Genomic DNA, 25520 nt, shown 5'->3' with positions numbered 1-25520 from the left:
CGATCCCTAAAGCTTCTCTCACTAATGCTTCTAATCTCCTAGGATGTGGAGGAGTGGAACATCGGCCACCTGAACTCAATTTTGGACGTGATCGAGGAGGACTGCGGTGTTTCGATCCAGGGGGTGAACACGCCGTATCTATACTTCGGCATGTGGAAAACCACTTTCTCCTGGCACACTGAAGATATGGACCTGTACAGCATCAACTACCTGCACTTTGGAGAGCCCAAGTCTTGGTGAGTGAAGGGAGGGGACTTAAAGAGGGAGGGGGGCAAATAATAACCCAGTATAAAATTGAAACAAAACTAAACATAACACCTCTATGTTCAGGAGTAAAAAGCCTTTATCTGTGCCCTACTTTTTTTGCTGATGCTGCTTGTTTCTATGGATACCATTAATTGCGATAGACACAGCAACTAATGCAAGCTGGCTACAATCAACTGAACTCATTGAAGGCCCAAACCCCTTCGCCCTGGACTGATAAATATTCTATATGTGCTGCGACTTCAGGAACAAGCCTTCACATCACTACTCTTCTTTGGACTACGACTTATTCCTGATCCAGCCAGTAGCTGAAATATAGAATAAATATAAGGAAGACTTAACAGTATATGACATGTCCTTTTACAATCTGTATCCATATTTACTTTTAAGGCTGCAAATTCCATCTTCAGCCCTCTAAAGGCTTTTCCTGATTGATTTTCATGAAGTGGGTTTAAATGGTGAATTAGAGACAATTTCATAGCTTTCATTTGATTGACTCAGTGGTTTCGGTTGCATACGGCCCCAGGGTTTTGTTCCCTCGGTGCTTGTTATGCACACTGAGGAGGTGGTCACCTGCAATAAGTGACTGTACTCTGGAGAATCCAAATAGTGATGAGAAAAGAAAAGCTGCACCGATATGAAGCTGTAGGGATTCGATTAAAGACAGAGAGGAGGGCGTGTGAAGTCTGCTGGTTCTCCAAGGGCTCAAGCAGATGGTTTGATTACTTAGAAGCCGTCATTCTTATCATTTTGCATATCTGCATTGATGCTTTTCAGTGCCACGTGCTTTTTAAATTTTAACTATACAATCTTGTCATTTTTAAGTTCCATTGTAATGAAATGCACTGATGCCTGATGTGAGCGAGGGAGAGAGAGAGAGAGAGAGAGAGAGGGCGCCGTCTATAGCAGTGATACGGATAAATAAGATTCTATTTTCTGATTATTTCACAGCGGTTGAATTCTTAAAAAAAGTCTTGTCAACACATCCTCAGCACAAACATCCAGGAGGGTGCCAGATTTTGTTTGTTTGCTTCAGAAGACGCGCTCTTCCCTGCTCGCTGCTCCACCCTCCGTCACAGCAACTACACAGATAACTGTTCTCATTCACAGGTCGGCAAATACTGAGCTTTTAAATCCTTTAAGCTTCTCGTAAAGATGCAGAGGAGAGAGCGAGTGAGGTAACCTGGTCCCTGTATGGTTTCTCTTTTAGTCCCAACCTGTGGACTGTAGACGGGGAGCTTCACACCACAACACAAACGTGACGCCCATCAAATATCTTAAATAAGAACATTTTAAAAAACACCTAAGAGCAGAATCACTATAAATAGACAAACCACCACATACTTAATCTGGATTATTAATAATTGTATTAATTAGCTTTTCATTACTATTAACAGTATGTCAAATGTTGGTATGTGTTCAGTGACTCTTTCTATACCCGCACAATATGCAGGTTGAAAAAAAACAACTAAATTGCGCAATTTTTGGTGCCCAGGAGTTCTTTTTTTTTATGGCTGTGGTATACAAATAGGTATCAATGTTGTTTGATTTTGCAAGTATTGTATCAAAGTTAAAATTTCTGGTAATGTGACAACTCTACTGTCTGCTGACCTGACACGACCTCTCGAGCTTTTCTAGTTTTCTGACTGCTCAAAAAGCTTTCTACACTTCATGTCACATTCACACACTGATGACAGAAGCCGCCCGTTCGTACGCATTCACACGCCGCTAACGCTGAAGGAACTTGGGATATCAGTGTGAGCGTCGTCTCCCATCCTGAGCCACAGCCGCCCCATTGAGCGTCGTAATAGTTATAGCTTTTCTCCTACTGGGCAAGGCAAGTTTATTTATATAGCACATTTCAACAACAAAACAATTCAAAGTGCTTCACACAAGACATCAAAAGCATCAGGACAGAGGGAAAAAAAAGAAACATTAAAATAGAAAATTTCAAAAATCACTGAGATTATTAAATCTAAAGATATGTTTGAATAAAAATAATTAAAATGAAATTAATTGAAATAAATAAAGTAAAAATATAATTATACTACTTCCAATGTAGTTCCAACAAAGTTTTAAAGTCTAAACGTCTTTGCAGTTTGCATTAAGTGTTCACTGATGAATGATGCTTTATTTTTTGAATGACTGTGTGTGGAGAGATTGATTGGGTGTGAGGAGGTGTGGCCAGGGGGCTGAATATGATGCTGGCTTTTTGGAAGAAGAACAATCAGCTGTTTACACTGTAGACTTGAACTAGCATCGGTTGAGAAACAGTGACTGTAGACATAAGCACCTGACAAGTCCAAGTGGATTCATTGTGAGCTTATTCTCCTCTGGTTGAAGGTAACCACCCTGAAGGCAGATTTCCAGAACTAGATCCTACATTGACATATTTTTAAAGTTGGAACACACATTGTAACGTTTACGTTATCGAGACGGTAGGCACGGCTTGAAATAAATCAGTGCACATGTGTGAAAGCTTTCACATTCTTTCAGAGAAGAGGAGCTGTGTTTTAAGGAGATTCAGGGTTAACACGTTGAAGTGGCAGCTGAGCTGGAGAATGCAGGTAGATCAAAATAGAGTTTGCTTTTTATTTCTTTGTCAGCTCGGCTTGCTCCATTTCTCGCTGCCTCTTGCCCTGGAGGGAGTTCTGCTCATTAGAGCAGTGAGCCCTGCAACCCCACAGGGATCAGTGTCACAGCCAGACAGTCGCACACACACATACACTGAATTTCCCACACCTATGCATACCCTTATCATCAAGCGCACACACACACACCCTTTCATCTCGCTGCTTTTTTTTTTTGACATCCCGTCCCTGGAGGGGAGCAGCTTAAAGATGCACCTCTTCTCAATCCCCCTCCAACTCCCCATGTCACCTCTACCTGAGTTTTTTTTCCCCCTCTCCCTCTCACCGTCTCTGTTAAGCTGACAGGTGATATGATGATAGAAACGCCACAAACCTGAGGGCGGATGGCGCTAGTCAGATGGAATGCCTAGGCGAAAACCTTGAGGGAATCCTGTCACACTGCCTGGGTTTTCTCGCCGGGCACTTTTGGAAAATAGTTTCCAATTCAGATTACATCAGCAATGAGACACAGGAAGTAAACAGCTTCATGTCCAAATTTAATTTGAGAAACTCTTCAACTGAATAGAAATCAGAAGGGCTCATTTTGTAGACAGAAAATAGCGTAATCCATATGGTCTATGATGTGTATCCAAAGCGTATTACAAGGTGATATCTCAGTTTTTAGAAATCTCCTCTTAAGCATCTCATACATGCTTACATTAACCCTTTGGTGGGGGTGCTGGATGGCCTAGCGGTTATGTTGCGTACCCCATGTGCAAAGGCTGTTGTCCTTGTCGCAGTGGCCTTAGGTTTGAATCCGACCTGCCCCTTTGCTGCATGTCATCCCCCACTCTCTCCTCAAGACGTTTCCCGTCCCTCTTCAGCTGTCCCAAAAATGCCCCAAAAAAAACCTTAGGTGGAAACCAGTAGGTTGATTGTAGAAGACTTTACAAATATTTCTGCAAAAATGAGGGTTTGTTGTGCGCCGAGACGCACTAATCTGACCTGTGGCAGAGAGAACTCCCATGATTCCCCGCTAGCCTCGACGTCATCTTTTGTTATTGTTTTGATTGAGAGCCCCCCTGGCGGAGGATTTTACATACTGAGCTTTTAAAAGCCAGACAACAAAAGACATGCGTTAAAACAGGACAGACAGAACATAAGGTACCTGAAAGCAGGACAACAAAACACGAGACATAAACCTACAGCATATCAGTATAGACCTATGACATCTAATATAGTGAACAACACTGTGATAACCTTTTACCTGTTGAAGCTCTTCTGAATAAATGAAAGGATGCTTTGGTGCCTTTTTATCTCTCCCAGTCAATGTGAGTTAGCTTTAGACAAAAGAGAAAAAGAGTTTGCAGGTTAGTATTCTTCTCCACACAGGCTCAAGGTTACCACAAGTTTTTAAGAGTGGAAAGTTTTCTTTGATGCAACTCGATCCCCGTGTCGACACTGTGAATCAATCAGCACATCTCTAATGTCAGTACGACGACTTCTGACTGTTTTCATTGGCCCCTCTTTCAGGACAGATTATCATCATGTGTTGAATTGATCTTTAAACCACTTCAAAATGTTTGTGAATTTAAATTAGCATAACTCAGACAAAAAGGGTGGGTGAGTGTCACTCTGTCACTCTGGACTTGGCAGGACTACACCCACAATCTGCCTCCCGTTTTCCTCTGCATGCACAGTACGTTTGCATGCTCCAACATTAGGAATGACAATATTTCCCTCATTTGCGTCATTGTGCAATACTGGAAACAATTCAGTGGCATTGTTGCCTTCATTCTTCAATCCACCACTTGATGGCAGTCTTGTAATTGCAGAGACTGCCTGAGAAAAGTTGTCTGTGTTTGCTACAGTGCATAATGAACAATACATGTTGAGAATTTCAGCTCCACTGTCAAAAATAATTCAGTCTGCTCTATATCTATCCGTTCCCTCTCACAGGTACGCCATCCCCCCTGAGCACGGGAAGAGACTGGAGCGTCTGGCTACAGGTAAAGGAATAATTACTCTTCTTTGTATTCTCAATATAAAAGGAGGAGGCGGCGGAGGTAATTGTATAATTATTGAATTATGATAGCAGCATACAGAAGCAGGTTTTGCATTAAACAACAAAGCACAGAACGTATTAAATAATAAACACAGCAATGAGAGGGCACAACAGGTAACGGTGCAGCCAGAGATGCAGAATGCCAATGACTGCCGGCATGAGCTGATGGAAAACTGGAAAAGTGTTCATGTGTTTGCAAACCACTTTACACATCACGCTGTTCGGTATGAGAAGACTCAGTTCACTGTGATACATGTGCACATTCAACTCATGAGACAACACGTGATGCCCGGTCCACTATGAAATGATATCTCAGTTTTATCAGGATTTTTCTACAATTACTTGAGTTCAAAAAAGCAAAACAAGGCACACATTGTGATACCGCAGTACCTGCATCTCCCAGTGGTCGATTCTGGAGTCTGTTGGGACCCTGGGCAACAATTCACTGTAGCAGGGTTCTTCACCAAATATGTTGTAAATAATCTGACACCAACAAGTATTATTTTCAAAAACATCTCGTAATTTCAAAATACAAACATGAAGAATTGTCAAAATATCAAAGAACATCATAATATAATGCGTGCAGAAGTTATGTAACTCAAGTGTCTCTCCCCATTTTTAAGAGCTAGACGAACAACATTCAGTCATTTGCTTTTCTATAAGTGACTGCTATCAGATGGGGGTCCCTGGAGGAGGTTTACAACTGTCATTGCAAACTTTGCACATTTTGAGCCACTGCTGTGGTTTAAAGTTTTTGTCAGCCCTCAGGGGCCCTCCTTATTGGCCTGGGGGGCCCCCAAGCAGTTGCCTCCCTCGACTATTGACAAGAAGCGTCTCTGACAATAACAACGCATTATATCCTTTTCTAAATGTCTTCATACATTTAAGTTATTCATTTCTAAATTGGGACTGTGTAGTAACTAAAACATTCATCTTAGATAACGTTTTTTCTCCACTGTTTGTTTTCCTGCAGTATTAAAGAAAATATTTGTGTCTTGTGTGAGAGACATTTCTTCCAATAATATGAGAATTGCTAGTTTCTCTAAAGAAAAACGAACACGGTGTGATATGACTCAGGAAACCTTTTAGACGTGCAGCACGGAGAGAAGACATCACAGTTGTTATCTGAAGGTAGTCAGGCTCATGCTGCCTTTTAAACCCTGCAGTATCAACACATCAATGAACAGTCCTAAAACAATACACCAAGAGCAATACACGTTTTTAAGGGCAATCACACCACCTTAGGAAACCCACCAGGTTGAAGGTCATCAAAAAGACAATTAGGGAATCATTGAGTGGAAGAAAAAAAAAAGAATGTTTCACCCCTCAGCTCTTAGCTAATAATTTTGTGCTTTGTTAAATTATGATGATGGCTTTTTAATGTTTCTGTTTTTTTTCTTGTCTGGCTAAAACTTTGCGTAAAGTTTTTCTGTGTATGTTTTTGTCAGGTTTCTTTCCCAACAGCTTCAAGAGCTGTGAAGCTTTCCTTCGTCACAAGATGACTCTAATCTCCCCATCCATACTGAAGAAGTACGGCATTCCCTTCGATAAGGTAGGCAACTCAGACGCTTGAAAAATGTACTCTCAGGCCTCGTCCTCATGCCATCCTTACTCCTTTTATTTACCAACTTTCTGACAACAGCTTATCTTGCCATATTAATTGGCAATGCTTGAAATCTCCAGAGGCTGATTTCAGTTTTAGTTTTCTTTTATTTTCCTTTTACATGCTATCTTAAGCCCTCATCTGTATCGCCTTTTCACTTTTCTAAATCTTCAGATAACTCAGGAAGCTGGAGAGTTTATGATCACCTTCCCTTATGGCTACCATGCTGGGTTCAATCACGGCTTCAACTGTGCCGAGTCCACGAACTTTGCCACTGTGCGCTGGATAGACTATGGCAAAGTGGCCACGCAGGTACAAGTCCTTTTTTATCACTTTATTTATTTCTCAAATGAGTGATTTGAGATTTTAATAAAGCTTGTTTGAGGTAAAAACAAAGTGTCAAAATGCAGAGGATAAACGGTAATTCAGGCTGGAAAGTAGACACTGCCATGAAAGCTAAAACTCCTTCTCTTTCTCTCATCTAGTGCACATGTAGCAGAGACATGGTTAAGATATCCATGGAACCCTTCGTGAAGCGTTTTCAACCTGACCGCTACCCAAACTGGATGCTGGGCAAAGATTCGACCCCTATCGACCACACACATCCCACTCCCGGCTCCACGCCCGAGCTGCAGAGCTGGCTGCAGAGTAGGCGCAAGACCAAGCCCGCTAATAAAGGGTACAGTATTCAAAATTCAGGCAGTGTTTTTTTGTGTTTTCTAGGCCACACTGTAACAGAGACGAGTCTACTGCAGCTAACGGTAACAGTGGCGTCGTTGCATCTCGTAATCTGATTGTGATGATGAATTTAAGACTATGTGTGCCCAGTGGTGGCGGCTTTGGTGCATTTGCTAAAGACTGAATGTCTGAGGCCAGAAATTTTTGTCAGCTGTAAAAGCCAATCGCCCTCGTCTTCTGTGTCACAGAGTGGTGCTCTTGCTTTCATTGCTTTAAGGTTGTAATCTGGGTGATTGCACTGCAGTCGTCTTTGATCTCTCTCTCTCTCTCGCTCTCTCTCGCTCGCTCTTCTTCCAGCAGCAACCACTCTCGTATGCGCTCCAAGCGCCTCAGAACCACAGAGGAGCCCGTTGGCTTGGATGGCAGCTCAGCATTGAACAGCACTAAGAGGAAAGGTCTGGGTGGTCCGCTCGGGCCCAAGGTTCGAAGGTCGGCGTCAGGGGCAACCTGCAGAGAAGAGGATAAGGAGAAGAAAAAGGAAGCCGAGTCGAAGCACAACCAGAATCACAACTACCTTCAGCTACCTGGTAAGAAACTCACCTTGGTATGTGAGCTTATTTTCTATTTTGGAAAATCTTATCTCAAGACACTTCACAAAAAGAGCAGAGACCTTAGTCTTTATTATATCATGACATTATATTTTTCTACTTGATGGTAGATTTCACCGTTATCCATCCTTCTTTTCTCTACAGGTCCTTGCAGACAGATGTGTGTGGTCAAGGTGAATCGTGTAGAGAGTAATAGTTTGGGATTTTCCACCAAGGGGCCATCCGATAACTCTCCCTGCAGCACCTTTACCTCCTCCGCGTCGACCGTCAAGAATGACCCAAAGGCAAAAACAGACACTCACATTGACCCTCCACACCTCTCAGGGTCAGGGGTCCCGAGCAGGACTCCTGAAGGACTCAGACAGTGGCCGGAGGCTGCACAGATGCATCCTGGAAATAACGAGCCAAGGTGCTGCTCTCCTGAACCACAAGACCTCTCGACTCTTCAGGGCCGCTCTATCAGGGTGCCTCCCAGAGAGGCAAACAGACTCAGCTCACCTTCCCACACAACGAGCTCTTCAGCTGAGACTGAGATGAGCTTGTGTCCTCCCGACTGTGAAGCTCAGACGCCTAGTTCCTCATGTAGAGAAGGCACTTTAAGCCTAATGCCAAACACTGACAGCTACATGGCCACGGGTTCTGAGAAAAACACTAACAATGCTGCTAATGCGGAGAAAATGGACACGGTAGCTGAGCCAAAATGTATCAAACCACACTCTAATGCAGAAGCACTTTACAATGTAAAAACTGAGCCGGTAGAGGGGAAAGGTCACGTGTCATGTGGCCCCTTCATGGACTTAGAAAAAAGCAACACTGAGGAAAATCTTTTCCCTCCTCTGCTACAGAGGAATGCTGTGGATATGCCACAGCTCACTCCAGAGCCCACAGATAAGCTTGGAATCTGCCCTTTGCCGCCGCCTGTATTGACACAAGAGATGCCCTCGCTCACTCCTGCTAACGACGGGCTGAGGGATGTCCTGAAGTCCAGACTGTGCAGGGACCACGTTGCACCTGTGCTTCAACGAGAGACGCCAACCGGCTCTCCTTCTTCACATGGAGAGAGAGAAACGGACCCAATGACGGCCAAAAAAGAACCTCTTGCTGTAAAACTATCCAACAACTGGCATTCAGATTCTCCGTATAATTGCAAAGGGGCAGCAGTATCTGTTTCAGAGGGCAACATGGCTCATTTAACCACCAATGCTGCGCACAGAATAACATCTGGTGGTGTCCATGAAATGCTAATAACAGCAGGAATTGCTGGAGAAAGGGCTCATACCGAGCTGGAAAATGTAACTGCTGGACAGACCGAGGCTTCCCCTCGCCAGCTAGTTCAAAGCGCCTCATCTCAAACAGAGCAGCAATACAGCTTAGCAGAGTTAGCAAATAAAGACAACTCAAAGGACCCAGTACAAAGAGGCGGTGCGTCGAGTCTGAGCAGGGCTGGTTCTCTTTTAAGTGGTTCCTCAAACAATAATCCCCCGGCCCCTTCCCCTGCAGTATGCACTCAGAGTGACAGTCACTCAGCATCCCAGCTCCACCACAACACTACATACCCCCCCTCGCTTTGTACTACGCAGAACTCATACTTAGAGCCCAAACCTTTCTCCAGCAGCATCTGGAAAAACTTCAATTCCCAGAGTCCCGCTGTGCTCATCCAGAGTTTGAACCCCGATCTGCCCTCCGACTTCACCCACGACACTCTACCTTACACCATGTGGACCGAGCCTCAATGCAAAGAGGTCACCGACCTGGATGACCCGCATCAAGGCCTGCGGGAGTCGGGGAGCCTGGAAGAGGAGGCGGGGCCTCTCACCTGGGCCCAGCTGGAGCCCACCTCACTGGTTTCTGTCGGCGCTCTTGAACCCATGGGGATTTGTGGAGATTATGAACTTCACAGAGGGGAGGCCGAAGGGTCTGAAGCGCTGTCGTTGTGCAGGGAGCTGGAGAGACAAAGAGACGCAGAGGAGAGTTTACACTCAGATGCTTCTGTTTCACCTCTCGGGGTGGGTGGAGGAGAACAGGATGGGGTGTCTGATATGGAAGAAGGGGGATCCGATGGCGATGAGGTGGAGCAGCAAAGTATTGCCAAGGGAGAAAGTAGTAGTGACTCATCGGATGAAGAAGAGGAAGAGGAGGAGGAGGAGGAAGAAGAAGAGGAGGAGGAGGAGGAGGAAGATAATACGACTAACTTCAAGTGTGATGAATTAGGCCTGGAACCTGGAGAGGTTTGTGCTGTGAGTGCTCATCCACTCAGTTGTACAGTTTCAGTCTTTTGCTCCCGTTTGATCTAAATAGAAATAATGTAACGCTTTTCATTGATGCCTGCTCACTAGTACCCGGCGCTGTCGGTGAAGAGGACGTCTAAGAGCTGGCGTCACCCACTCAGGAAACCTACTGCACGGGCTGTACCCACTGCTGTCAAACAACAAGTCGCCAGTGACGATGGTGGGCGCACACACACACACACACACACACATAGTTCCCTGAAAGGTACAGCTAAGTGTTAGCCTTATAAAGACATTCATAGAGCTCACATGCACAAGCTGTAAACCAAGAGCCGTGCTCATTTTAATAAAAACCCAGGGACGTTTCCTGTTGTGGTCGGCGCCGTATTGAAGGTGGCATCCGGCCAGAAACCATGATTCTTTGACTTCTGCTCGTTGCATTTCAGTGAACCAGAATACAGATGCCATAACTTTTTTCCCCCCTGAGTTTGAGGAACTATAACCCCAATTTAAAGCATCTTTAAAAGAATCCATGTCTGTATCTTTGTTGAAAGGTCTTGTAGCTTTCACGAGGAGTAGAATTGAGGTTTATAACTTAATAGAGTTTACACCAAACCCGTTAGCTTTTAAGTGATGTCCGGTAATGTTTGTGTTCCCCCTGCTGCGTAGCTTTCTAACCATTGAACCATTCAACTCTGCGGTTCCCCACTTCCTCTCCTAATTTTTCACATTTTATGTCCCCCACCAAATGATTCTTCTGACGTCAACGCACCCATAAAGCAAACAGATATAACTCCCAGGCCTACCGCAGTAAAATGAGTGTGTGATAGATACTCTATTTGTTGTCATGGTTTGAACAGAGTGGGCGGGAAGGGCTCTCAATTAACACCTACAAATGCAAACACACAGTCACATTCATTATCTCAATAGCTGTATTAAAAACCAAAAAAAAAAAGATGAATAATTCAGCAGCCATTTTGGTTGTTTGTCCCTGAATGAGAAATGACCATGAGGTGTCCATGGCTGCCAGACGCCTATTTTATGATGATGACAGCTCTTTATCATTTTGGTTAATTTTATAATCAGACAGGGTCCTATTTATCCCAAATGTTTTTCAAGGCGCTGCAGGAAATAGTCAGCACTGTGCATGACAAAGATCTGAGTTAACTACATAACCATTAATACTGCAGATGTTAAAGACGGATGCATGCTACGCTTTATTCATATTCAAGCAACATAATTACTTTACATTCAGAAAAAAAAAAGGCTCAATTTACAAATCTCGAGAAAAAGATGTGCACGCTGCATGGCATGAATCATCAACATCCGAGCTCCAGTGAAAGAGGCGCCAGTTGAATAGATAAGTGATTGCAAGGTTGTAAGGCTTTTGTCCTGTCTGCACTCAGAGCCCACTGAAGCAACCTTGGCTGAGGAGGAGGAGGAGGAGCAGGAAATAGAAGCGTGGGCGAAGCCCCTCATCTACCTGTGGCAGAACAGGAAGAGCTGCTTCACGGCGGAGAGGGAGTACAATGCTCATTCAGCCACAATGGAGCCGTTCTGCGCTGTATGCACACTCTTCATGCCCTATTATCAGGTAAAGAGGCGTTCAACTGAAATCACACCCAGTGCCATTTGGTAAATGTTCGTATCATGAATGGATTACAGTTTTATTAATGACTGTGTATATATCAGACTTAAGCATAAACACACTTTAAAGGTCACATATTATGCAAAATATACTTTCCCATGTTTCCAACATTAATGAGTCCCTAGTCCGTCTACAAACTGAACAATTATATCCAAAAAGCCCCCTCCTCTCCGTCTTTTCCCTGCTCCACTTGTCAGAAAATGTGTGCTCAAACAGGCCGTTTGGAGATTTTTCCCTTCATGACATCACAAAGGGCAGTAGCCCCTCCCCCAGGTGGGTGACACTCCCACAGCTAGGTGTTTGTTCTGCCCCTCTGAGTCTGCCTTCTCACCGTAAACAATAGGACATGGAGCGAGAAAGCCAGAGTACACCAAGTCCTTCCGGAGAGGGGGCGTGGTCAGACACAGCTCATTTACATATTTAAAGCTACAGACACAGAAACAGCCTGTTCTGAGCAGGGCTGAAGGGGGGTGAAAAGTTTTGAATATTTCATGAATCAGACATAGGTTGTTCTTCTGTCTTGAGAACAAATTTGAGAAAAGCTAGTAGATATTTGGGTATGAAGCTCCAGGAAAGTCAAGCATGTTCTCTTTTTAAGGTCGAAGACAAAGCTGAGGACAATTCGTCTATCGCTGCTGAGGATTGCGCCAAACCTTCATCTCCAGTGGAGGGCCCCACACGTCCCTGTAGGAGTCTGCGGAGGACTAAGCCTCTGGTCCCAGAGATCTGCTTTTCTTTCCGGGAGCAGAACTGCCCCCCGACTCCCACTAACCCTCTGCTGCAGGAAGATGGCACCTCCCCTCTCCTCTACTGCCAGGGCTGCTGCCTGCAAGTACATGCAAGTACGTACAGAAAGGGGGGGGGGGGAGTGTGAATTTAGGATGTGAGGTCTTGACTGCCTGGTGTGTCCTGAGGTGAATGGTGGTGTTGTGAGTAAAGTTTATAGTTCCTAAACTTTCACCACCTACCTCAACGACCACGTTGTTTGTTTCTACATGTTTTGCTTGTCTCTCTGATGTCACTTTAAGAGGTTCAGTGGGTTTATGTCCTGACTCACTCCATCTAAATGTTCCAGCCCCCCCCTCCCTCCTGTTTCCCTTACCCCCCTCTCTCTCCGTGGTTGGGAGTATTTTATTTCCCTCGTCAGCCCAATGAGGGTGAATCCTCTGCCTTCACCACATGTACTTCCTGTCCAAAAGCCCCAAACCCGTGTATCGAGCCCTCACACACACTCGTTAAAAAAAAAAGAAAACCCTGGAGCCTCTTTGTTCCACAGGACACACAGACACGATATACTGTGGGCTCTTTCTCAATCCCTCATTCACACGCTTTAACAACCCCCAGATCTCTTTCCCAATCCGTACACATTTTGCCAGTATCTCAAGCTTTCAGCCAGCCATCCACAGAAGCAGACTCGCACACAATGTTTTTACAGACTCACACACACCGTCCTGTATCCACAGCTTTAAGCAAAAGTTTCCATCCCTAAAGTTTTTGGCCACTGGTGTTGATCCCACCGTGTTTTAAACTCTCCACTGGAGTGTCATCGTTGGGGTTACAACTCAATATACGACCGTACATAACACCACTGGGTTCATGACAAACTCAACTTTCAATTTGATCGTCCTTGAGGGGGAATTTGGTTTGCAGCCAGGTGAAAACAATATAAAAACATAAAAACACAGGCGCATAGACTCAGACAATTGAAACACCATGAACAACATTAAATACATAAAGAGTTCATCAGGTAACAACAGCAAACTGAGAGTGACTATAAAAACGTCCAAAAAACCAGAATGAAAACCCATCATCAGTTTCATCCTTAGAGTTCAGAAGCTTGACGGCCTGAGTTATAAAATCATTTTTCAACCTGTTGGACTTTGTAATCTGTATCTGATGCCTGAAGCTCGTCGCCCTAGTTTTTGCGGTGTGTCCAGTTCCTTCGCTACCCGTCGGCTCCCGTCTGCCTTTTTTTGGCCAATTCAACATGTTGAATCAGCGTCGGCGCTCTGTGAGAGGACTCTCTCTGATTGGCTGTTCGGAGGTTTCATTTATCTCCAGCTCTCGACACAGGTTCGGGAAGCGTGATCTTACTGGTGACTTTAATAACAAGTTTTTATTTTACAATTTTCTATCATTAAAAAAGAGAGATTGAAGTCGCTTTATGAACAATACGTTTATTTTATATCAATTCACTGACAATGAAAACAAAAATGATCCTTTTGCTTCTTTTTCTTGTGAAATAGGAGTAATAACTTTACATTTTAGAGTTAACAATAAAACTATTTTATTGGTATATATAAAGTTGTTTCTCACAAAAAGACCTGTTTGAATATTTAATGTAGAAGAAACAAAGGATTTTAAAGAAATTCCAAATCAAATAAATACATTCGTAAGACAAATAAAGAAAATCTCTTTAAATAAACAAAGACGCAGCCTGTGTTTGAAGCATTTGGAGCACAGAAAGCTTTTTTAAAAGACTGAATTTTCTCAACAACTCACTTTGTGTCACGAAAAGTCTGCTCATCAACTCACCAGCCCGCACTCTCAGGTCTTCTTCTTCCATTGAACTCACTGCACCACCCTTGATTCCATTCAATATCCATCAATAAGCTTTGATATCGATTTAATAATACAAACAGATGACAGTTTGATCTAAAGTGCACATTTGTGCCTGAACTGAATTTGCAGCAAAATCAAAATACACATAACAGTGCTGTAATGGAATGACCTGATTTCACAGCACCCCCAGCGCCCCCAGTGGAGAGTGGTGTCACTACAACGGAAAAAATCAATCTCAGGATTTCTCTGAATCATTATTGAATTTGGAAAATAATAATTGCAACGCATTGATGAATAGATTCTTTTAACCGGCCGTACTCAGAACTCCTCGTCTTTTTAATGTTAATTTTATCGATGATTTGTTATTTTGTTGGGTTTTTTTCTCCGCCTTGAAAGGCGCCATTAAATAAAAATTAATCATCAGACAACAATGAATGGAGTAATCTCTGTGGCTGTTAACTCATTTAGGCGACGGGTGTTTCATATCTGCTTCCTAGTTTGTGTTTTTGAAATCTTGAGCTTAGGTGCTGCATCATGTTGGTAGTGCCGTTTGTCTAGTTCATCAAACTCTTGAAATATTTTCACCCTGTTTTCGTTTTGTCTGTTCACCTCACCTCTACATCCGCTAAATCTTCTCTCCCATTCCCAATGTTCCTGCTGGTTTAAAATGACTATCACATCGATTTAAACAGACTATATTCATGTATTAACTACACATCCACTAACTCGCCTCTTGTGAGTGTGTGGAGGTCGCACAGAGGGGGCGTAGATGATGGAGTGCGTGTCATTTGACACTGATGAAAAAGCCACAGTTTAGTCCTGAGACCCAACAATAAGTCCGAGCTCTGTTCTGTTATTTGAACCTGGGAACGGAAAGTGAGGTGAGCTCTAGATTTGTATCTTCGGTTTGGTGATGGATGGTGAAGAAAAGGACGAGAGACGTGCACGCATACACAGATTTCAAGTGTTTCTTAAGAAACGAAATCCCCCTCCAGCTTATGTTTCTAAAACCTCTAACCAGTGGACGTTAACCAACCGCTCGCTTTGGAAAAAAAATCACATTTATCCTTTTTAAAAAATTCAAAAACATTTTCAGTGAGAGGCCACCAGGATTTGTTTTTTTTCTTTTCTTTTATGAAACATTAATGCTGCTCCGCCTCGCCAAGGCCACCGAGGAAAAAAAAACGTTCACAACAACAACAACATTCACACGGAGTGCCCGTTGTTTTTCGTACCACGTTGTGTTTTTCTGTGTCTGTCAGCGATGTCGTCGGGGGTTACAAAGGGCTTCGTGCACAAGTGTCAGAAGAGAAAGAAAAGAGAGCAGAAAATGTCACGGCAGTGCGAGCCCGACTGTCATGCAAAGCGCTCTTTGATACGTAGCTGAACACACAAACAGATGCGTCTGTAAACATATACCCATTGATGTACTTCGTCCTCTCGTGTTGCCTGCGTTTTCATGCTCAACCACAACCATTCTCTTCCCCACACACACACACACACACACTCACACACTCACTCACTGGGAGACAGAGCTACCACACAGTTCTCTATTTCCACTTAGCCTGCAATTTTGAGCACTTCTCCTTTGGAACAAAACCGTTTTTCTGTAGAAAATCTGTGGAAACAATGTGGATGTAGCGTTTCCTTCTGTTCTGTGTAAGTGATGATGGACTTAACGTTTGTTGTCAAGTCTGCTGTTTTCTGTCAGGGGTTCACTGATACCAGGCCACAAAGCACTTCAGCAGTAGAGGAGCGGGAGGGAGGGTTGTTTTTTTTTTTTTTTTTTAAGAAGTTAGATTTTAAGTCAAGTCAAGTTTATTTCTTTTGCACATTTCCGCAACAAGGCGATTCAAAGTGCTTCACACAAGACATGAAAGCATCATATAGATAGATAGATACTTTATTGATCCCGAGGGAAATTCAAAGCATCCAGTAGCAGGTTACAAAGACGTACATGACATGAAACATTTGTTACAAATTAACCACAAAAACCGACGCCCCCCCCCTTCCATACATATATATTAACCCGAGAAAAAGATTTAAAGAATACCCCTAGAGGAAACAAACTTAAACTGTGCAATTAAAAATAGACTTATACAAGAAAATGTACATAACCCGTGCAGGGATAAGAATATATGAGAGATTTTAACAAGAACCAATAAACAGTTGAGGAAAAAAAATCTGTAATTAGACCTGAATATAAAAAAGTGTTGACTTTCTGAAGTTGTGTTGTTTATATATGTACAGCAATGTTTAAAAAGAAGAAGAAATTATCAAAAAACAAACATTAAATAACAATATCAATACAAAAGGGAGAAAGAGACGTCACTAAAACAAAACGTTTAACAATCAAAGAGAAGATTAAATATTTTGTTTATTTGTTTATTTGACTTGGACATACAGTAACATTAGTGCTGTAACATTTAACCATGCACAGACACCAGATGCATCGCTCTCAGTGGTTATAGCTAAATGCTCATTTTGCAGCACCTGTCCACGGGATGCATTTAGAAATAAGGGAAAATGTAAAAGAGAAGGAAATCCAAACAGTTACCGTAAAATCCGTTGTATTAGACGCACTTTTAATACCAACTTTTTCATCTTAAAAGTTGGATGCGTCTTGTACACCGATGCGATCAATATACCAAAATTAAATTCTGACACCCGTGCTGTCATTAATGCAGGTGCAGCCGCCACCATCACTGGGATCGACCTGATGCGAATAAAAATACATCCCTAATAAATGTGTGTTGACGGCTGATTGCATGCTGTGCCGGGAAAGACACAGACCAGGCCGGTTGCACGACTTTTTTTTTTTTTTTACATCTTTTCTCCCTCATGAGGTCATAATCATGCATTTACATAAAACGGTGGTATATTGTTCAGTAAATAAACCTTGTGGAGTGCTCTTTTGATTGAAAGAGTCCTATATTAAAGTTAAAGAGTGACCAGAGGAGTCGGGCAGAGAGCTGGCAAGCTAGGGTTCTGTACGTCACAACTTTCCCTGCAGGCTGAGAGCTCGACTACCGTACTGTAGCTGGTAGTAGAGCGAACTCCAAAAAGGTGAAAACAGAATGAACTGAAAGAGCGACACGGCTGTACAGAAACTGCACGTTGTAGACTTCTCTGAACACAATAGAACTGTGACGTCACAGTTTTATCTCCAAGAAGACGTTGAGACTGACATCTTAACTTTTACAACATCATTCATTTTCATCAATTATTGCCTCCTTCAGGTTGCTATGGTGTTGCTGCAGATGACGTTGGTGAACAGTGGTCTTGTGATCGCTGTACGGAGGGAAGCTTTACAGCAGTAAGAACTTTTTTTTTTCCTTTTCTTTTTTTTCGTCATAATATGCTAATTAATCTTACTATCTGATCAGACATTAAGGAAACATGCTATGTTGAAGTGCTGGCTTCTCTGACAACAATGCAGCAGCCAGTATGTCCTCCTTCTAACTTTAGATTCTGCTCCTGAATGCTCTGGATTTGTTTGTATAAGAGAAGGTTTTAAGGCGACCCCCCCCACACGGCCGGGCAAACGGCAAACACACAGGTGTTGCCGCGATGGAGAACTGGTTCAGATAGAAGTGATTGTACCCGACCTAAAAAGCCTCTGCATGTTTCTAATAAGCTCCACGAGCAGAAACGTGCTCAAACTAGGATCAATATTGGAGATGCTTTTGAAAAATTCTCGACCGTTGTTGTTTTTTTTTGTCAAATCACAAGTTATCTAACGAACGATAACTGTTGATAACATCGACTCTTATTCTATCTGATTTAAAATAAGCAAAATGTAAATGAAGTGGTGAGTTGAAGAATTATTTCTTACCTGTTTTGGCTCTCTGCTTGTGTTTCCTCAGGAATGCTGTCTTTGTAACCTCAGAGGTGGAGCCCTGAAAAAAACCCAAAACGACAAGTGAGACGTCCTTTTGTTCAGCACTTATCTCTGATCTCTGGAGCTCAGACGAATGAAATGTCTCTGCATCGTAATCATCATAACGTATTAATTTGTTTGCCTGTGCTCGTGTGTGTGTGTGTTTGTATAGATGGGCCCACATTATGTGTGCAGTAGCACTCCCAGAGGCCAGGTTCAGTGATGAAGCCAAGAGAGGTCCTATTGACACCAGTAGGATCCCTATGCAGCGGTATAAACTGGTAAGAACGAACACACACACACACACACACACAGATGCAGTACTGGAATTCCCCAGGTCCTTGAGGACTGGCTCAGTCTAATTAATGAAGTGTTCACAGTTCTAATTAACAATGTGAGACGAACATGCCCGCAATCAAAGCTAGATAATTAACCACTGGTGGGTGGTAGTGGGGGTTTGTGTGTGTGTGTGTGTGTGTGTGTGTGTGTGTGTGTGTGTGTAGGGCTGTCTGTGTGTGGGGGTTTGTCTCTACATGTGTGGTTGTGTGTCTTATCTGCCTGTGTGTGTGTGTGTGTGTGTGTTTTTGCATGCATTAGTACATCTATTTTGTGTGTGTGTGTGTGTTTGCTTAATGAGAGAGCTGGAGTACGTCTCAGCAGACCTGACATGTTTCCACTATAGTTAGCTCTTCGCTGCAGGCACCGCGATAGCTCAGCAGAAAGCAAAGTGTCGGAGAGGTGCATCCCAATACAAGATGGATACCAGAGATAAACACTCCCTGTTCAAATGACTGTCTCAACAATAAGATTCACATGTGAATGAAAACTTCAGGAGTTAAGATTCATCTACTTACACACAACATGACCCAAACAAGGCGTGATATTTACGCCCCTGTGACACCTTGCCTTCACTACGCACTACTGCAGTCAATTGACATCAGAAGGTTACGGATCATCTGGACGCCTTCTCCTACTTTTTAAAAAAATGTCTTACATTGACGAGCTAACCTTTTTTTAGCATTGCTGTGGGGTTCCCTGACCTGTACTCACTCTCGAGTCAGTGGGTCAAGTATCCAACTAAATGGCCAAAGAGACAGTGGCTGCTATTAAACATCACACATCTTGGTATACCAGCATTTATACCAACGAAAAACTCACAGCATAAAAATCACTTGACGCAAACAATTGTTTACTTTTCAGTCTTTCTCAGGAGATTGAATATTGAGATTTGTCAGATGTTTTTTTTGTTGATTAAGGACCGACGTACTGCTGAGCGGCAAGGACATTAAAGCAGCTGGGCAATCAGCTGGGCTATCATAAACAAGTCAAACAACTACATAGCTCTTTGTTTCTTGTTTAATAAATAGTTGAATGTATGTTAGAACAATTTAAATCACTATAAGTGCAGCGCCTGTGTTTTTCATCGGATGTAAATCTGACTTCAGAAGATTCATCAGGTGGTCTAGGGCTCAAGCTGAGTTCAGCTGAGGATCTTTATATTTCATGTCATCTAACTCTAAAATAAGACAAAGTTGGAAATTAAATCCCCCACACTCATTAACTGAAGTGGACTCTATTGTAATATACACAAGCGTTCCCAGGTTAAAGCAGTGTTATCAAGTTGAATTTAGAGAGTTGTGCTCTATGAACTGGAGCTCATGATGTTTCAGCATTTTAACAGAAATGTGATAATCGACGGTGTTGTAAGCCAAAAAACAATTCAGTCTCCTACTCGAGCGTTTGGCCCTAAAGAGTTGAGTGCACTGACACTTCATGGGACGCTAACTTTTTTGGACACTGTTCCATCACCCGCTGTGTATTTAAAGAGAGTTATGGTTCATATCTACTGATACCACATTGAAATTAAGCTCATTTGGATAATAATGTACAAACCACACAGTCACTATCCATCTCCATCTAAACCAGAATTCAAACAACAGGAAAATTGTAGTCAAGACTTAATAAAAAGCCTCTGACATTCCAGACAAAGGCCAAAATGTTTCTGTTTCTTCCTCTCTCTCTCTCTCTCTCTCTCTCTCTCTCTCATTCTTTGATAATCATGTGGGATTTTAATTTCAAAGCTTGGTCCCTGTTGGAAGATGAATCTGAACTAAAGATGTATCTATGACTGCAATCATTTCAATCAGCCTACGTGATGACATGAAACATTTTCCCCCCTCGCCCGTTTTTCACTTATCAACATGCTGACACAAGCACTCCGTGTTGCAGCCGATGATTAAACAGATGGGTCTCTTTTTTTTTTTTTTTTAAATCTCTTTGATTTCTAGATGAATGTAAAATATGAAAAAAAAAAAAAAAAGCAAAGCACGCTTGAATACAAAAAAAAAAAAAGCCCAGTCACATGTTGTGTTATTATGACCCAGATAACAAGCCCTGAGTTTCACATGGCAGAGTAGAGTATAGCTCAAATGTCATGGCTAGCTTTAGCCCGCGCTGAGTTGTTGAAGTAGCACACACACTGGGCGTGTTACTCTTTAAACGACATGGACATGTGCATTGTAAGCTCTTTTCTTCCATGAGGCAGGAAAAAAAAACCGAGTCTGCTGTAGACCAACAAAAACGTTCTCTCACAGATCAAAACTACACCGCTTACCTCAGGGGCAAATTATTCAAATAGTGAAATCCGGCTACAAAGGGCTAATTGAGGCCCTTCAACTTCTGCATGCACACAGGGACACACACAACAAGCACATGTACTCGCTGTTTGAATTAAGCTGCATTCAATCTCAAATGGATTTCTTATTATGGGGGCGGCTGTGGTTCAGCGGTAGAGCCGGTCGACTCTCAAAAGAAAGGTCGTCGGTTTGATCCCCCTCGCTCCTGCAGCCACATGACTACAGAGGAAAGTGAAGTGAGCGAGACGACCCCGACATGTTTAAAAAGACAATGAAGTGAAGTGACTAATCCCATTCATACACATTCATACGCTGCTGACAAAGCAGCGGGAGCAACTTGGGGTTAAGTGTCTTCCTTAAGGACAAATCGGACATGTGGCTGCAGGAGCTGGGGCTCGAACCCCTGACCTCCCGGTTGAGAGACAACCGACTCTTTTAAAGGAAATCAGAGAGGACACTAATTAGTTTCATAAACTTGCTGCTAAAAACACGATATCAAATCAGAGCCCTTACATAACCTCTTTGCAACTTACCTCCTGGTTGCTTAACTATCTAAGGAGCCACGCCCTTAGTGTACTTCCTCCATGATCCTAAGACCATGTGTTATATAATGTTCAAACATAGACCCCTTCACATGAATGAATGTTTAATCTACATTGACAGACAGTATAGCTCTCCTCTTATGTTCACTTTATCGTTTGTTAGTTTGCTTCGTGAGCCATGTGACGCTCGCCTTGGACCCGTTGCCCCCCTGCGGCAGCCCGGTGCATTCATAATTTACCGTCACACAGTGCACACGCACACACCCCGTGCACATATACGCATTCATAATTTACTGTGGGAATGTTCTTAACGCATGGCTCAACACAGGCACCCAAATACACCCCTGAGAAGACGCAGGCTCGGGGAAAAGTGGGTTAGGCTCACACACACACACACACACACACAGACACACACACTCTCACACATTTAAACATCATAAACAAATATTGACATCTTTACATTACTATGTTTCCATCAAATGTTTTTATCTCCAGAGATCAATACACACACACACACACACACACACACACACACACACACACACAGTTCCTCCTACACTCTCGGGGTGTGTTGCATGCCAGTCAGAATCTTGTCAAGCTGGCCTCAATAGGTGGACCAGACACCGTCGTCCATAATGGAGGAGGTATGGGGAAAAGAAAAAAAGAAAGCTTTTTTGAAAGGAAGGCCAAGTAAGTCGCCAAGAAAAAGCGCTGAGTAAAAAATAAAAAAAAGTCTCCTCAGTTCAGAAAAGAGAGGAGCCGCAGAGCATCGGAGGCTTTGTTAATTTGAAGGCAGAAAAGACGAGTTTCATCACCCGCTTTTTTAATGAAGCTTTGTCTTTGGGTTACCTCGTCAGAAGAAGAGTGTCTCTGTACACAATACCTCCTGATCCCTACCTGAGATCTGAGTTAAGTAGGCTAAGCTGATAATTATGAAGGTGGAACTCAGGCCTGCTGCAGAGGTCACATTTAATAAAAGCTGTCTCTCTTAAGTAATTAGAACAGCTGTCTATTTTCCAAAGAAATGTCTTTCTGTGAGTTGCTTATAAAGGCAGACGGTTTAAAAAGTTTTACACTATTTAACCTTTTTATCCGGCTGTCTTTTGCTGTTATTCCTCCTTATTCCCTTCATATGAATCAGTGAATTAAAACATCTCTGTTCTTTAAACGTACTGTAGCATCATCACACTCCTACATGTGCTTTTTAGGATGCATTATGTTCTCTATAATTAGATATTATTATAACAGTCCGTGTGTCATCAGAGCCTTTAATAAGCTGAAAATTCCCATCGACAAAGCAGCTAATTCCCAATTGACGTGCATACCGCTGAGGTACATTCTCTGAGGAGCTCCTCTATATATAGGCGTATTATCTGTCAACACGTATGGATCCCCAGGAATTAGATGAATGAATAAATTACCTTCAGAGGAATGTGGATAAAACCCTCAAGAGCGAGGGAGACGGGGCGAGAAGGGAGGGCACAGATGGGTGTTTTCATGAGGAGGAGAGTGGCGGTAACAGAGTGAGATGGGAGGCATGGGAAAGGGGGTGAAAGAGGAACGGGGAGCGGAGTTATAATGGGAGGATGCCGTCATTCTTTTCCCCTACGCTAAGAAAGTCCAGTTTATGTAAGAGAGGAGGAGAAGGAGGAGAGGGGAGATGCCTCAGTGGAGGAAATAGACTTGATGGGCTGTTGGGTTCAGAAAACTAAAGAACAGTTGGGTGTGTATGTGCAAGACGGACATCGTTACAGTGTGTACAACAGAGCTGTCACAAAACCAGATTTTTCAAATGTGATAATAGTTAAAGAAAACTATATTCGGTGTTTTCAGACCAAAACATTCTGGGGACTTTATGAAGAGGAATTACTGTCTGCATTCACACTGCCATGGTACCTACTCTGAAGGATCCTCTAAACGGGGTTCTAGGAACTAAAATAGTTCACAGTTCCTGCAGTGCGGAGTCAACAAAAAAGGGGGAGGGTTCCAACAATTCCTAGAACTATGAAAAAGTTCCTGCGGTCCGAAAACGCCGATTGATACCTGTTACAATACCACAGCAACAAAAAAATCAAGTTCCAGGCGTATCCAGATGTTTTTTTAACTGGGGTGACCCTGACTTATGCAGGGGTGGCCTGATGTTCTTCGGCACACGCACCCTAATTAATTAAAATGTATTACCCTTTCTATCCTCACTAATTGTAAGTACTTGTACACGATACGATTTTGCAACATATTCATGTTTTTAGCCGGATTATTTAGAAAAAGTCAAAAACCAAAGTTGTGCAAAGTCACAATTTTAAGTACTTAGAAAATTGCAGGCAAACTCTTGTACGCTGTCTAACTTGCAAGAATAAGTTTATTGACAAATAAGTCCATTGCTATTTGGACGGCACACTGTCTAAATTGAACACGCATGTTGTTAAAGTGTCTGTACTGATTCTATAAACCATTAAAATAATGAATCATTTTAAAACACATGGTAACAAAAAGAATCAAAGCATCAAACATTGTGACGACCTTTCGTGTAATATGCTGCCCAGCGTGCCGTCATTTACAGAAACAAAGACCCACAGCAGCTCTGGCTTGTTGTGGAAACCTCATGATGTCATCTGATTGGCCTTATTTAAGGATTTTCCTGTCCTGATGGAATAACATGTTTCAGTTTCATGTAACTACTGGGCGCTCACTCTCCCTCCCCTTTTTTTTCCCCCTGCTATGTTTTGTTTACACCACCGTATCCAATAACACTGCACTGAGTAGATTTCACATTATTCAGCGCACATGATGGTTTCAAATGATGTTTGAGGTTAAGGGCACAACTGAGCCATGATTCACTTAGCGGTCTTTTGTCTTTAATTCGCTGCCGTTTTTCTTGAGCCCTTATTGCAAAAAGTCTCTCAAGTGGAAATCCAGATTTTTAAATTACCCTTTTTTTTTCACTCTGTTGCAGATGCCACACCATTTCATAAGTTTAGACTTTTTAAAGAAAAACACTCAACAGTTGTAGTTTGAAATAAGGAGATTTTAATGGAAGTAGAGGATGTGACTCTTACTTTGGTCCTGTGTCCAGAGAAGCGCTGGCTGTGCGCTCTGAAGTGTTTGCATGAAGCGTTTGTGCACTTAGAGTAAAAGCGCTGCATGTACATCCTGTCGCTATGACAACAGTCTGTTGACAACGGCCACTGCTCTGTTGCTCATTGCTGCGTGTGTTATATTTGAAATGGGTTTATTTTCCGGATCAGACACGGAGCAGAGAGGATGCGGTTACAAGACACGATCCATAGGCGGCAAAACTACGGGGAATATAATTCATTTTTGAAAAAAAGCGCAGGGGACGTCGACAGCGTCTTCCTTGAAAAGTTGAAGGTTTTGAACTCCAAGCGCTCACAGGGGAAAAAGAAGCTAGGCTCTGTTGATGTAAACGCTCATGTACTCATTAAAAAAAAGAGGCTGGCGCTCGGATAAATAAAAGGCCAGGTGGACCTTAATGAGCGTCCTTAAACTAAACTTCAGAAATTCAAACTGTACTGAATTATATGCAGGCAGAACATCACACCGTAGCTTCTTCAGAATAATTTTTTACTTCTCTAAAACACACACGACCAGAACTTCATATTTCGTGTGTCCTCTCATTTCCTTAAATTCCCACAAAAAAGACAAATTTAAGATTTTGAATAATGCAACAGCAAATATTCTTCTCTAACAGCTTTTGAACAACAGTGGCAAACGGGGCGCTGGTGGCACAGTGGTTAGTGTACGGAGGCTGTAGTCCTCCCAAGCGGGCGGCCCAGGTTCAAGTCCCACCTGTGGATCCTTTACCGCATGTCATTCCCCACTCTCTCTCTCCCTGATTTCTGACTCTATCCACTGATCTATCTCTAAATAAAGACACAAAAAGCCCCCCCCCCCCGCCCGCCCAAAAAAAAGAAAGAAGAAGAAGCTGTTACACCTGGAACAGTAAATGAGAAAAGGGGTTAATTATACGCACCTCATGAAGGCGTTGGGTAATATCAAAAACAACAATTGGACCCGAGGTCTTCTTCAGAAGATTCCATACCTCAGGTTGAAACGCTCTTGAGTGTGTGTGTGCATATCTTCTTCTCTTGAACCTTGTAAAGGAGCCACACAGTGGATCAGACATGTCTCTCGTCTTCACGCTGAACATGGGCTCTGCTGTTAAACTTTGTTTCAACCCGACCCCCTTCCTTCTGCTCGGTGTTTTCTCTGGAGATC

At 42.9% G+C, this 25520-nt stretch overlaps 1 protein-coding gene across 6 annotated transcripts in view; it reads left to right on the top strand.

Moving 5' to 3' along the window:
* Window positions 1-25520, top strand: part of kdm4c (lysine (K)-specific demethylase 4C) — a 39711-nt gene that overhangs the window by 6305 nt on the left and 7886 nt on the right. For 5 of the 6 annotated variants that reach the window (XR_009676312.1, XR_009676311.1, XM_061061499.1 and 2 more), the window contains exons 5-17: window positions 43-236; window positions 4794-4843; window positions 6348-6451; window positions 6677-6814; window positions 6988-7181; window positions 7541-7767; window positions 7933-10025; window positions 10125-10236; window positions 11423-11610; window positions 12263-12506; window positions 17466-17542; window positions 18093-18148; window positions 18279-18387. Coding sequence is in view for 4 of the 6 variants with exons in the window: in XM_061061499.1 (XP_060917482.1) it covers window positions 43-236; window positions 4794-4843; window positions 6348-6451; window positions 6677-6814; window positions 6988-7181; window positions 7541-7767; window positions 7933-10025; window positions 10125-10236; window positions 11423-11610; window positions 12263-12506; window positions 17466-17542; window positions 18093-18148; window positions 18279-18387 (3786 nt within the window). In the remaining 2 variants the exon portion in view is untranslated. The remainder of the gene's footprint in view (window positions 1-42; window positions 237-4793; window positions 4844-6347; window positions 6452-6676; window positions 6815-6987; window positions 7182-7540; window positions 7768-7932; window positions 10026-10124; window positions 10237-11422; window positions 11611-12262; window positions 12507-17465; window positions 17543-18092; window positions 18149-18278; window positions 18388-25520) is intronic. The other variant, XM_061061506.1, reaches the window with a different exon arrangement.

This window comes from Labrus mixtus, chromosome 2 (genome assembly GCF_963584025.1).
Source record: "Labrus mixtus chromosome 2, fLabMix1.1, whole genome shotgun sequence".
Taxonomy (NCBI): Eukaryota; Metazoa; Chordata; class Actinopteri; order Labriformes; family Labridae; genus Labrus; species Labrus mixtus.
Note: the sequence above shows the minus strand (reverse complement) of the source record. Positions and strands in the feature narration are given on the sequence as shown.